At 41.2% G+C, this 15,049-nt stretch overlaps 1 protein-coding gene across 3 annotated transcripts in view; it reads left to right on the plus strand.

Annotated features, from left to right (window-relative positions):
* The first annotated feature begins 6,249 nt into the window (after positions 1 to 6,249).
* The window catches only part of UBE2G1 (ubiquitin conjugating enzyme E2 G1), a 96,584-nt gene continuing 87,784 nt past the window's right edge, over positions 6,250 to 15,049 (plus strand). Inside the window, exon 1 of one of the 3 annotated variants that reach the window (XM_081272938.1) lies at positions 6,250 to 6,432. In XM_081272938.1, coding sequence (XP_081129064.1) covers positions 6,387 to 6,432 — 46 coding nt within the window. In that variant the 5' untranslated portion in view covers positions 6,250 to 6,386. Of the gene's footprint in view, positions 6,433 to 10,578; positions 10,679 to 15,049 lie in introns of those variants that run through there. The other 2 variants (XM_081272937.1, XM_081272936.1) reach the window with 2 other exon arrangements.

A 15,049-nucleotide genomic window follows, 5' to 3' on the forward strand; every position in this document is an offset into this window, starting at 1 on the left:
CTTGGCATTTTAAAATTTGAGCATTGTTTATGTATTCTAGATATAATTTTTTTCTTTTTTTTTTTAATATGTATTTTTTAGTTTTCGGTGGACACAACATCTTTGTATGTGGTGCTGAGGATCGAACCCAGGTCGAATGCGTGCCAGGCGAGCGCGCTACCACTTGAGCCACATCTCCAGCCCTAATTTTTTTTTCTTTTGGTACTGGGAATTGAACTCAGGGGCACTTGACCACTGAGCCACATCTCCAGCCCTATTTTGTATCTTATTTAGAGACAGGGTCTCACTGAGTTGCTTAGTGCCTCATTTTTTTGCTGAGGCTGGCTTTGAACTCTTGATCCTCCTGCCTCAGCCTCCTGAGCTACTGGGATTACAGGCATGCACCACCACACCTGGCTAAGAATGTTTTGCTTTTTAATCTGGGCTTATTTTGTGGCTTCAGGAACACTTTGGCAAACTGTTCTCTGCCACCCTCAGCCAGGTACACAAACCCACATTTAATAAACATAGCTCTATACTAATCTTGAGAGATTGTTATTAATTTTATAGAACCAATTTGCTCATTCAAAAGATATCTGTTGAGTGCTTACCATGTAGCCTCATTGTATTAAATGCTGAGAACAGAGAAGTGAAAAAGTCCTGCCATGGCAAGCTTATACACAATTGAAAAGCAAAAAAGAAATTGCAATACTGCATTATAATGCTAGGATAAGAAATATAATACATGCTGGAAATAGGAAGCAGGTGATAAGATTAATTTTGTGAATAGAAAAGGCATTCTGGGAGAAGTTGCTTCCTTCCAGGCTCTGAAAGATGAATTAGTAGGAATTTGCCACATACATCTAGCAGAAGACTATTTCAGGTCATTGGAACAGCAAATGGAAAGACTGACCTTTTCGGGGAAGGAAAAGATATGTAGTGTCAGGAAGAGCCATGGGATGGGAGAGTTGAGGCTGGGAGTTCTGGAACACTACCTGGTGACAGGCAATTGAACCACAATGGGGAGCTCAGACCTCATCCTAAAACAGGGGGAAAGCCACTGAAGACTTTTTAGTAGTGGTGGGACAAAAGCAGATTTGTATTTTGAATGTTTTGCTCTGGCTGCAGAGGGTAGATGAGGGAGGCAGGGTCAAGATCTGTGGCCAGGAGATCCTTTAGGAGGTTGTGGCAGTGGCTCAGGCTTTGATTAAGGAGTGTCCCTGGGAAAACTTCAGTCTTGGTGGTCCATTGGGTATAGGGGTGAAAGCAGGAACACTGACAGTGACCCTTATGTTTATATTCCAATTGACTAGGTACCCTTGGTTACAGAGTGTGGTTCTGGGGAGAAGAAAGAGTATAGGTCAGGGCAGTTTGAGGTGTCCATGGGCTCCTCTTCACTTCCTGGCTTTACCTGAACCTGGCTCTTTTCTTAGGAGTCAGCTTCCTTGGCCCTCTCAAAGGAAGGCTGACATTCCATGGATCTCAGGGCCTGCAGGCTTCGAATATTCACCATGTTCCCAATTGCTGATTCTCCATCTTTTTTCCTTTAACTGGTAACTCTTTGGAAGTCAATGCCATACATTTGTACTACTTGTTTAGCCCCTTTATTGCTGTTATCTGCAAATATAGCAATCAATGAAGTTGACTTTTTTTCATCCTACTCCAGCCCTGTCCTTTCGGGGGACTGTGTGGGTGACAATTCAGTATGCCTGCCTGACACCTGCTGGACTTCCTCTCCCATCCCACCAGTCAGCCTTTCTCACATCCCCAAGAGACAATCTCTAACTATCTCACACTTGAATTCTCCGTTTCAGGTCAGCTTCCTGACAGCCATTTCCTGTCCATCTAGCTGACTTGTTTTAGTGTCCACATCACATAATTCTCTAACCTCATCAAGTCCCCATAATTTTTCATTATCTACCAGGCCTTTTCTGTTTTTGCTTTGTTGTCTCCCTAGCTTAGAGCAGTCCACTATTATAATCGCTTGTTCATGGACTCTCAACAAACTTGCCTGTGTCTGTCTATTTTACTTGCCTAGCTAACCCTTAATCCTAAATGAACCAGACTGTCAGTCACCACTGCACCTGAGCAGCTGAACATGACTGAGAAACAAAAAGCACAACAACAAAAAAACCCAAAAAACTCAACTGCATCTACTGTTTGCACTTTCAGTTCATGACCACAAACCTAGAATAAGTACTTCCACATTGAGATCTCTACTTCCTCACCTTACAATTGGCCTTTAGGCCACTTTGTTCTGCCACTAAGAAGCACTGATCTATCAAAATCCTATCAAGGCCAATGAAACTTCCCAGTTTCAAAACTCAGAACATACTTCTCAATTCTTGTTTTTCCATCTTTTTGCAGCATGGGGCAGTTGACCCTTGCTCCTGGGAACATTTTCTATCTCAGTTTTTGTGAGATCACAAGCTGGGTTTTCTTCTCTTTTTCCATTTTTCTTTTTCAGCCCCCAATGCTAGCTCCTTTAAATGGGTGCGTAGCCAGTCATAGTGGCACACGCCTGTAATTGGTAGTAATCAGTAATCAGCCTATAATCAGTGCCCTGAGTTTAATCTTCACTGCCAAAAAAAAAAAAAAAAAAAGAAAGAAAGAGAAAAGTTTAGGTGCTTCATTGCTGATTAAAAAAAAAAAAAAAATATATATATATATATATATTTGAACCCAGGGCCTCATGCATGGTAAGTAAGTATCCTATAACTAAGCTACACCCTTGTCCCTTTCACAGCTCTTTTTTTTTTTTTTTTTTTTTTTTTTTTTTTTTTTAAGAGAGAGTGAGAGAGGAGGGAGAGGGAGAATTTTTAATATTTATTTTTTTTTTAGTTCTCTGCGGACACAACATTTTTGTTGGTATGTGGTGCTGAGGATCGAACCCGGGCCGCACGCATGCCAGGCGAGCACGCTACCGCTTGAGCCACATCCCCAGCCCCTCTTTTTTTAAATTATAATATATATATAGTAGATGGACACAATATCTTTATTTTATTTATTTATTTTTATGTGGTGCTGGGGATGGAACCCAGCGCCTCACATGTGTGAGAGGAGTGCTCTGCTATTGAGTCACAACCCCAGGCCCACAGCTTTTTTTTTTTCTTTCTTTCTTTCTTTCTTTTTTTTTTTTTTTTTTTTGATCTCATTATATATTCTTCTTAGGAAACCTGATGCTTACTTCTCCAAATTTATATCCAGAGCTATGGCTTCTTTCTTGCATTCAAGTCTGATGTATGTATATGCTAATTTGACATCTCTGCTTGGATAGTTAATAAACAGCTAAAACCTAACTCCTTCAAAAATAGATCTCTTGGGCTGGGGATATAGCTCAGTTGGCAGAGTGCTTGCCTCACATGCACAAGGGTTCAATCTCTGGCACCAAAAAAAAAAAAAAATTAGATTTCTTGATATTCTCCCTCCAAACAAACCCCAAACACTTTCTCCAATTTGAAATCAATTCAGTTATTCCAAGAATCATAAACCTTTCTTTCTTTTCCCCTTCATCCACATTAAATCTGTTGGCAAATTGTTTTCCTTCCAAAATTTATCTCAAATTCATTAACATTTGTCACTGTCCCATCCTGATTCAAACCATTACTAACTTTAGTCTCGTCTTCTGTAATACCTTTGTGATTACCCTTCAGTAATGTCTTCTCTTTTTCACATACTCCAAAATGAGATTTAAAATAATGTAAATCAGAGCTAGATTCTATGGTGCACACTTGTAATCCCAGCTATTTGGGAGGCTGAGGTAGGTGGATTGGAAGTTTCAGGACAGCCTAGTTAGTTCAGCAGAACCTCATCTCAAAATAAAATAAAAAGGGCTGGTGATATAGTTTAATGGTAGAGCACTTGCCTAGCTGTGTCAAGGCTAAATAAATATATAATGAAGTAAGTCAGCTCACTCCCCTCCCAAGGCTTCCATTGTAGCCACACTAAATTCCAAACTCTTTGTTGTGATCCACAAGGCCCTTTGTGGGATGATCCACACACATATCTCTCTAATCTCTACTCAGAGCCACTTGTTCATTAGGCTGCAGTGTAGCTGTCCTGCTCTGCTGGCCTCCCTTCTCTTCTTTGAGCTGAGCTCTTTGATATTGAGTCTTCATAGTGGTTGCTTCCTTTGCCTGAAAATGTTCTTCCCTAGAATCTTCAAATGAGACATCCTGTTTGTAATCTCAACCCAAATATAATGTTCTGGGAGATGCTTTCCCTGAAAATGTTATCTAGAAGGAACTTCTTTTTTTTCAGCTACTCACCCTATTAATTTCAATCATATCACTTATTATAATCCAAAGCCTTATTTATTTACTTAGGAATTGGGGTTTAAATTCAGGAGTGCTTTACCACTGAGCGACATCCTCAGTTGTTGTTCTTCTCCTTCTCTTCCTTCTTATTTGTACTGAGGATTAGACTGACCCAGGGTTGCTTAACCACTGAGCCACATCCCCAGCTCTTTTTTTATGTTGTTATTTTTTTGAGACAGTGTCTCACTAAGTCCTCAGGGCCTCACTAATTTGCTGAGGCTGGTCTTTTCTGAATTTTCAATCCTCCTGAGTCTCTGGAATTACAGGTGTGAGCTACTATGCCTAGGTTATTATTATTATTATTTTAAATTTTGAGAGAGGTTCTTGCTAAGTTGCAGAGGGTCTAAATTGCTGAGGCTGGCCTTGAATTTATGATCCTTCTGCCTCAGTCTCTTGAGTCACTGCAGTTACAATGCCTGGATAAAGTGCTTTGTTTAAATATTCATTTGCTTCTGTCTTCTGAGTGTCCTCTCGCCCTGGGTATCAGTGTTATGAGGTTAAAGATCTGGTCTGTCTAGTTCACACTTGGACCTCAGATCCTAGAGACACCTCTAACTCATAGTAGATGCTCAGTAAATGCTAATTAAAGGAAAGTTGAGAAAGTTGGATATGCAGTTCTGAACTTCTGTTGAAAAATCTGGGAAGGAGGTAAGGATTAGGGAATTATTATTCGTAGAACTGGGAATCTAACCCAGGGCTTCACACATGCTAGGCAACTCTGCTACTACATCCTCAACCCTAAGATTTGGGAATAATTAGACTTTTTTTTTTTTTTTTTTTTTTTTTGTGTGTGTGTGTTTTGTTTTTGGTGGTGGTGGGGATTGAACCTGGGACCTTGCACATGCTAATTCAGTATTTTTTATAAGAAAAAAAAAAACGTTGGAATTGGCTTCTCCTGTTTACTTCACCTGGAGCTTACAGAAACCTATGCCTTTTCAGGGTGGGAACAGAGCTGTCTTCTATAGTCCAAGTACATAGATAGTAGGGGTTTAATAAACATTTGTTGAATGAACATAGAAATTTAACTGTCATACTGTTGGTTGTTCTTCTGTTCCATTTCTTTGAGACTGTTTTCAAAAGGCACAACACTGCTAGAATGGGGAAGAGGACATAGGGCAGAGTAAGGTTTTTTTCTAAACCTTGGCTTTCACACCTTGATTTTACATAGTAGGTTCCTTTCTGGATGCCAGTTTGAATTACATGTCAGATTTTGCTAGTCTTAACTCACCCTACTCAATGGAGCGTTATTATCGATTTATTTAATGGTTTTATACTATGAAATGCACAACATTTTCCTTATTTCAAGAATCTTTTTGTGTATTCTTCATGAAAAGTGAATTATCAGTATATACTCCCTGTTTTGATAGTTGCTTAAAATGGGGAACATCAGTATTAAGTTCGGCTTTCTAACAATGATTAATTCGCACACCATCTGTGTAGAGTTTGATTGCTGATGGATACTCGCCAACAACTAGACAACTACTGCTTCTTTTGGCCTCTTTACTCCCAAACCACTTGCTTCAAACTAGAGGTGGCGTCCTGACCCTCTGCGACCTCTTTGTCATGGCGTCCGCGGGGCGTCTACTAGCTGAGGGTTTGGCTGCCAGCCGGGCGTGGACCTTCCCAAGATGGCGGCAGCCGGGGCAACAGCGCTCAGGGGGCGGAGCTCCACTGCCGGAGGCGGGGCAGGGAGCCAGAGGGTCGGGCTAGCGGGCGGGCAGCTTCTGAAGTAGGCAGGCCCGGCGCGCTTGCGCGGAGCGGCCCTGCGCGCAGTGAGGCAGTGGCGGGGGAAGGCACCGGTGGGGCCGACTGGCGGGTTGAAGGAGGGAAGCGGGCGAGCGAAGTCCCAGTGCGCGCCGCGGCGGCCCGGGTACCCTCCCCTTCCGGGCTTGAGGCGCTGTGAGAAGAGTCGAACCGAGTGGACCCGCACCGGCAAGGTGCCGCTCTCGCTGCCCGAGCCCGGCCTCCCTTGGCTTCCGCGATCCGGTCGCGGGGCCCGTGTTCCTCAGCACACCCAGCTCCAGCCGCCCCCAGAGCCTGTCCCTAACCCTTCGGAAGCCCCGGCGCCAGCCCGGGCCCTTGGCGGGGAGGATGACGGAGCTGCAGTCGGCGCTGCTACTGCGAAGACAGCTGGCAGGTGAGCAGGCGGGCGGCGGGGCGCCTGGCCGGGCCGCGATCGCGGACAGCGGTGCCCACTGCCTCCTCCCTCCTTTCGGCCGGAGGCCGGGCGGCGAGGGGTCCAGGCCTGCGAGGGCGGGGAGCACGGGCTCGGTCCCAGCCGGGCCCAGCACTTCTTGCCTGGCTTTCAGAGGGTTTTGGGGGCGGGGACGCGTCCCTGCCTTGGTCCTCGGACGGGGCCTGGCGCCCCGGGAGTGGGAGGGTGATCGCCCCCTCCCCCACTGTTCGGTGGGGCGTTGCGGGGGAGGGGCTGTGGATCCCGGGCCTGACTGACCCTCTCTGAGGGGCGGGTCCCAAGGCTCAGGTGCGGCGGAGGCCGCCAGACCTTGGGGTAGCTGGAGCGTCTGGGCCCCGCGCGGCGGTGAGTCCTTGACGCTGGAGTCCAAGCGGTGCAGGGCAACTGGGGCCAAGAGTGGGCGATAGGAGCTGAACCCAGGCCGGATCGGGGAGACGCGCAAAACTTCTCCCCGGGCAGCGTCGGGTCCACGGAGTTACGGCCCACAACAAAAGCGGCGGCCGGGGCGGCCTGGGCGCTGGCGCGCGGTGTCCGGGAACCCAGCGGCTTGCGGGACGCCGCCTCGCCTGCCTCCGCCTGGCACCGGCTCCGGCTACGCCGCCCGGCTGGGGGAGGGTAGGAGCGGGCACTGGGGACAGCGGCTCGCTGGCCGGCTCGGGCTTTGTGCTCGCGGCGGCTCAGGCTCCCGCGCAGGCTCGCAGACCCCCGGGGCTGCGCTCGCAGTCTCCGACTAGGGGCGGCGGCCCGGTCATCCTGCCTGGAAGAGTGCGTCCCCCTCCCCCATTGTCCCGGCCTCCGGCCGTTTGCGGCTTCCAGGTTGACTTTTCAGGGGGTTGGCTCCTACTCTGCTAGGACTGTGTGAGCCGAGCATGCGCGCTGGAGGCCTACGTGTGCGGAGTGAAAGGGGGGTGGCGAGTTGGTGGCTTCACAATGCCGCCCCACGTGCTGCCAGATTTAAAGAGAGATGAACCAGCAGTTACCCCTGCTGTCCAACGCCCCGTAATGTCAGTCCGGATTCAGGCGATCTTCCCCCTCATCCTGCAGCCAGACTCCCTTAACCCTGGATGTAGAAACTTAAGGCTGCAATGAAGAAATCTGTCTTTGAAATGGATTGTGAGTTTGAGGTGTTAGTTAAATCACCTTTGTGGCTTCTTAAGGAAAAGGTTGTTGGGGGCTGTTACAGATTGTATAATTAAGTTTATTATTAGACCATGAGCAAGCAGGTTTGGACTAGTATTAAAGTTCTAGATGGTCAGGGGGAGTGGCTTGAAGTGAGTGGAAAAGTTCTAATGATTCTATACCCACCAGGAATAGTGTGTTAGAAAAGCAGCAGTAGAAGTATAGCAACTTTCTTCCACCTTGTATTTGCAAACAGCCCTTTTTATGTCTTTTTTTTTTTAAGAAAAGAATGAAGGTTTTCTTTTGTCTTCCTAAGAATTCTTTAATCAGGATAAGTTTTTTTTTAATATGGTGAACTACTGAATATAAATAAATACTAAATATTAAAGCAGTACCCCCCCCCCCCCAAGAGATTGAACACAGGAACTCTTTACCACTGAGCTAAGATCCCAGACTTTTTTTTGAGCCCGAGGTGTGGTGGTTGGGAGGTCTCCTAAGTTGGGAGGATGGTCTTGAACTTGTAATCTCCTGCTTCAACTTCCTGAGTAAGCTCAACTCTTACATAATGGAAAAGATATACATTTTAAAAGGTGCAAAAGAAGTTTCGCAGTTACTAAGAAAGTAAAATATGACTAATAGCAGTGTTAGCAGTAGCAGTATGTCAGAACTTTGCTATTTGTGAACCAGTTGCAGATTTTAGTGAAAACTTGCTTTAGTTTTGCATTCTTTTTTTTAAAACAATATTTCAAATATTGATAAAACATTTCTCAAAGTGCTCTTTATGAATGGTTGATTTTCTGATAGGGCACACTAAAAAATACTTTAATGTAGAGGAAAGAATGATTTACTTTGTAATTTTTCAAGCCTCATTGTAAAGTTACCTAACTCTAATTAACTTTTCTTGCTTTCTTAATCAGAACCATTTTTTTTTTTTTTTTTTGTGGTGCTGAGTGTTGAACCCAGGGCCTTGTGCATGCATGGCAAGCACTTTGCCAACTGAGCTATATCCCCAGCCCTTAATATTTTCTTAAATTTTTGAAGGATGTTTATGTATGGAACAGAAGGTCAAAGCAGTGTAATTGGAATTAGAAACATCAAGTTTATTTTGAAAGACTTGATAACTATTTAAAATAAAGCCCTTGTTTTACTTTAGTAGCATGTAGACTGGAATATGTCTATTTATATTTCTTCAAATATCACTTGAAAACAGGAAAGAATTAAAAAACTATAATCTCTTTTTTATTTTTATTTATTTTTTTTAAGAGAGAGAGAGAGAATTTTAATATTTATTTTTTTAGTTTTTGGTAGACACAACATCTTTGTTGGTATGTGGTGTTGAGGATCGAACCCGGGCCGCAATCATGCCAGGCAAGCGCGCTACCGCTTGAGCCACATCCCCAGCCTCAAAAAACTATAATCTCTTGAAATTACTTATAGTGAACTTTTTTTTTTTTAAAGAAAGAGGAGAGGGAGGGAGGGGGAGAGAGAGAGAGAGAGAGGAGAGAGAGAGAATTTTTTAATATTTATTTTTAGTTCTCGGCGGACACAACATCTTTGTTTGTATGTGGTGCTGAGGATCGAACCCGGGCCGCACGCACGCCAGGGGAGCGCGCTACCGCTTGAGCCACATCCCCAGCCCTATAGTGAACTTTTGAAAGGTTTGATGATAAGTGCTTTAAAAATCTTGAAGTGTATTTATTTAAGTGGAAAACATAAACCTGTAAGCCCTTCCAGAAGTAGAGTTTCAGAAACTTTCAACATGAGCGGTCAACAGTGACTTCTTTATTTTGCCTTTAGTCTGCCAGTGGTAAGGATTTTAGTTCGTTACCTGAGAGAAATTATCAGACGTGTTGTCATTGTAATGAAGATTTGGTTACTTTCAGAATCAAGCAAAATGGTTTACTTGGGTTTGCAGAGTTTTTTCAAGTTTAGTACCAAGATATTTTGGGCTGATTATTGTTGTGGGAGCCTATGCTGTGAATTATAGGTTGTTTAGCAGTGTTCCTGGTGTCTACCCACTAGATGCCAGTAGTATATTCCCAGTTGTGAAAACAGAAATGTCTCTATTGCCAAGTATCTCCAAAAATCATCCCATATTGAGAAACAGTGGGTTCAGGTATTATTTTAGTGAAGGCCATTATGGCAATTGTAAAGCAAGTAAGAAAACAGATTCATGAAATAAGATAGGTTGTATATTTCTTTGTGGTATTATTAGATTATGACTTACTCCTTTGCAAATTCAGTAATGGCAGTTCAACTTTTGCAATGCAATAAGTTAAACACTAAGAAATTCCTCAGCACAGGAGCTCAATTTTAAAAAAGTTCTTTTAAAAAATTAATTTATAAGCACTAGTTAAAATACAGAATTCAAAAATATATAGTCTTTTCTCCCCATGTTTTTTTTTTTTTTTTTTCATGGAAGGTACCATCATTGACACTTGTGTGTCTCCCAGAGAGGTTCCTATATACATATATATGGACTAATGTTTACTGAGGACTGACATAAACCAAGTACTGAGTCCTTAACATGTATTATCTCATTTAATCCCCCCAAAAGGAAATAGAGGTTTAGAGAGGTTAAATAATTTGCCTAAGGTCACAGGTACTGTTAGTGGTGTTGCTAGAATGAAGACCTTATTTTAGAGACTGTTTTTAGAGTTGTTTTTTAATTGTGCATATTGCTTGTAAGGAAGTAATAACTGAGACAATCATGAAATAAGATTTTAAAAGGTTATTTTAAACTAATTTATCCAGTAACTACGCAAATTGGTTTTCTCATCTTAATAAAATTTATTGTACAGAATAATACACACTAAATTTATGAGTGTTTTTGTGTTTGTGGTGTTTGGATTGGACCCAGGGCCTTGCACAAGCTAGACAAGAATTCTAGTGCTGAGGGTACACTCCTGGCCTGAGAGTTTTAAGGTAAAAGATATATATTAGTCATTGTCAACTTAAAGTCAACATTCTGCAGAATCAGGGAAGATGCCTTTGAATTTGTGTCATAGACTGAAGGAAGGTAGCACCAAGCTTTTTTTGATGTTGACATTTAATGGAGAAGAAATTTGGGGTTAGTTCAACTCGTTTCCTACATTGATCATACTAAATTTTATTATGAAGAGCAGTTTTAAGAAATAAGAAGACCCTTTTTTAAGCTTTTTTTTTTTTTTTAAGATTTTCATTAGTTATGTTTTCGTAGGCATACATAGGCATTCCATATTTTCATAGACATTCTAGAACTAGGAAGAATTCCTTTATGCATTAACAGTAAAATAATTTGGCTTCTTTTACAGTAGAAATCTTGGTTGTACATTTGAAAGTAAATCTGGAAAATTTCAAGATCTGCAGTTTCCTGGCCACCTATGTAAGCAGGTTGTGATGAAGTGTTTTTCAGACTTGGTATACAATAGAATTACTTGAGAAGTCTGTAGAAAATAGATTCCTGGCCTCATCTCCAAATATTATCACTAAGTATGTCTTAATGGGGCCTTAGAATCCAGGTTTTTTCCCCACTTAGTACTGGGGATTGAATCAGGGTGCTTCATCACTAAACTGCATCCCCGGCCTTTTTTATTTTGAGACAGTGTTTGGTTTGTAGACATTTACCATAGTACTTGACTGGAATCAATTTTGGGGGTGGGGGGTGGTACTGGGATTGAATTCAGGGACACTCAACTACTGAGCCACAACCCCAGCCCTATTTTGTATTTTATTTAGAGACGGGGTCTTACTGAGTTCCTTAGCGCCTCATCATTCCTTAGGCTGGCTTTGAACTCTAGATCCTCCTGCCTTAGCCTCCTGAGCTATTGGGATTACAGATGTGTGCAACTGCACCCGGCTGGAATCCAGTTTTTAAAGTAGCACTTGAGGGTGAATGTTAAGCTGGTGGTCTGAGTCGCACTGTAAGGTGCCCTGTTTTCTCCCTTGGAGGATCACCTACAAGGGACCCCAGTTTCAAGTTTTGTGTTATGTGTTTTCATCAGCAGCTCTGCAATTCATAGGCCATTCAAAGAATGGAGGGGTTAGAAAGATTTAATATTTCTTATTGGCCTTTCTAGACTATATAACAATAATAATCTTAGCTAAGCAGAATAGAGTAATTGATTATTACTCTATGAAGTAGAATATTATGTGTGATAGGGGTATAATATTAAAAGTTGGCCTGGGGATATATATATAGCTCAGTTGGTGGATTGCTTGCCTTGCATGCACAAGGCCCTGGGTTCAATCCCCAGCACAACCCCCCCCCAAAAAAAAAAATTAAAAGAAGTTGATAATCCACATATTTAGAAATGGAAGGAATCCTACAAGTAAATTTACATTGCATCAAATTACTAGTTACTTAACAGAAGTTGGTACTTTTTATATCCAGAAATCATTAACAGTAATACAGAAATAATGCAGATACTGCATATAGTACTGAATACAGTGTTACAGAAAAGCATAAATCAAGCAAACATTTTCATTGGGAGTGGTATTGTATAGTTTACATTTCCTGAAGTTGAAGGAACATCAAGGAATTATTCAATTATTGTGTTGTTATAGAATCTAAAAAAGCCTTAACTTTTTAGTGAAAATTTTTATTTGAACCCAGAGGTGTTTTGCCATCCAACTGCATTCCTAACCCTTTTTTATTTTTTGTCTTGGGACAGGATCCCACTAAGTTGCTGAGGGCCTCACTAAGGTGCTGAGACTGGCCTCCAATGTGGTGACCCTCCTGTCTCAGCCACCCAAGTTGCTGGGATTATAGGTGTTTGTCACTGCACCTGGTAACTTTTTAGTGAATAAAAAAAATTTTCTTTAACATTAAGAAGTAAATGACTAAGTAAATAATTTGTCATTTAGTGAATAGCTTTGCTAATATAATGAAATTTAGTTTTTAATAATTGGTGGTTTGGAGTTGGGGTTATGGCTCAGTGGTAGAGCACTTGCCTTGCATGTGTGAGGCACTGGGTTTGATTCTCAGCATCTCATATAATTAAATAAAAAATAAAGGTCCATCAACAACTTAAAAAAAGAAAAAAATGGCTGGGGATGTGGCTCAAGCGGTAGCGCGCTCGCCTGGCATGCGTGCGGCCAGGGTTCGATCCTCAGCACCACATAACAACAAAGATGTTGTGTCCCCCGAGAACTAAAAAATAAATATTAAAAAAAAATTCTCTCTCTCTTTCTCTCTCCTCTCTCACTCTCTCTTTAAAAAAAAATCTTAAAAAAAAGAAAAAAATAATAATAATGTGGTGTTTTAACTTTCCCTAAATAAAATACTTCAAATGAAGCATACTTTTTATATTAATCTTTGTTTTGGACAACCACACTTTCTAAATCTAAAATACTGTTGAATATATATATTTATTTTTTAAAATGTTGAATATATACATTTATTTATTTTAAATATCTTTTTTAGTTGTTGATAGACCTTTATTTTATTTATTTATATGTGGTGCTGAGAATCAAACCCAGTGCCTCACACATGCCAGGCAAGTGCACTATGGCTCAGCCCTAGCCCTAGCTCTGTTGAATATATTTAAATGTTGAACTGAACTCTACAATTTGTAAGTTTTTATCAGTGTATTAGTACACTCCTATGTTTACTATAAAGTGGTACCAAAGCATATAGTTTTATTGTACAGTTTACTTTAGTACAGATATTTTGTGATACTTCTACATACAAATGTGAAATTAAATGCCTTGTTTATTATTAGAGATGTCTAGTGTGGAAAGTCTGATAACCCAGCAATCACTCCTGTATTGTTTACTGTTGTTGCCTTTTTTTTTTTTTTTTTGTGGTCCTTTGAACTCAGGGGTGTTCTACCATTGCTCTATACCCCAGCCCATTTTATTATTTATTTTAATTTATTTGATACTGGGGATTGAACCCAGGAGCACTCAACCACTGAGCCACATTCACAGCCCTGTTTTGTATTTTATTTAGAGACAGGGTCTCACTGAGTTACTTAGCATCTAAGTAACTTAGCACCTCGTTTTTGCTGAGGCTGGCTTTGAACTCAGGATCCTCCTGCTTCAGCCTCCTGAGCTACTGAGATTACAGGTGTGTGCCACTGTGCCCAGCCTAATTTTTTATTTTGAGACAGTATCTGCCTAGGATGGCCTCAAACTTGGGATACTACTGTGCCTCCACCTCTTGAGTAGCTGGGATTACAAATATGTACCACAGCATCATTTTGACCCCGTCCCCCCTTTTTTTGAGGTATTGAGTATTGAACCCATCAGGCTGAGCAGACACTCTACCCTGAATCCTTTGACTTCCATTTTGTAGGTGAAGAGCGACTGCACTTTCAAGATGAATTTCAATTCTTTGTATTATTTTGTTCTTAGTAAAACTGTGCTGTGGCAGGGAGGGTATGCCATCTTCTGGTAGGTAAACTCGTGTGGGTGAGTCCTTATTTCAAACAAGTAAAATATCAAGTGCTCTTTTTATTTTAATGTAATCAGATCAATTTAGGATGAATATTTTGGCGTTTCTAACTTATTATAATACTTTTGTTAGAATTTAGATTTTTGTTAGAATTTAGATATCAGAACCTCCAAGGGTTCTTCTGATATAATTTTTCATTGGTTTTTAGAAAATAACTTTTCAGAGAAAGTATGTGCTTTTGGAAGTAATCTTGACAAGGTAAACATAGTGTAGTCATATAAAAATTTAATTGCATTTCAGATATAGAAAAGTACAAATGAGAAAGAGGAAACATTTTCAAATTTTGTAATGCATGAATTATTTGTATTAACACATAAATGACTGAATAAAGAATAAAATGAGGCTGGACATGGAAGAACTCTTCTGTAATCCTAGCAGCTCCGGGGGTTAAGCACCCCCGGGGTTCAATCCCTGGTACAAAAAAAAGAAGAATAAAACAAGGCTGGTTGTGGATACAATACCTTTAATCCCTGCTACTTAGAAGGCTGATGCAGAAGTATCACAAGTTTGAGGCCAGACTGGACAATTTAGCAAAACCCAGCCTCAAAATAAAAATATAAAAAGGGCTGGGGTGTGGTTCTGGGTAGAGGACTTGCCTAGTATGCGGGAGGCCCTAGGTTAAATCCTCAACACTGCCAGGAAAAACAAAAAAAGAATAAAATGCATTTTTAGAAAATAAAATATTTAATTGTTAAAATACAGCAATTTCAACTTTTCCCTGTTGTAGGATAGACTCATTTGAACAAACCAGGAGTTTTTATAAGTGCTTGTTTCATTGATAGATTCTGGCCTTAAGAGAAACTTCTGGAAAAAAATTATAATTTGCCGTTGTTGTAGAGATGTAGACCTTTCTTTATGAAGTTATGTCCTCTAAAATTTGTGAAAAGATACTTTTTGTAATGGAATTTTTTTTTTTTTTACATTTTATATCCATTTCTAAATCTTAGAAAAACTTAATACTGCTCTTTCTCTGCTTTTCTTAGCTTTACTTACCTACCCTTCTAT

Source organism: Spermophilus citellus (assembly GCF_964194105.1).
Source record: "Spermophilus citellus genome assembly, chromosome: 17".
Lineage (NCBI taxonomy): Eukaryota > Metazoa > Chordata > Mammalia > Rodentia > Sciuridae > Spermophilus > Spermophilus citellus.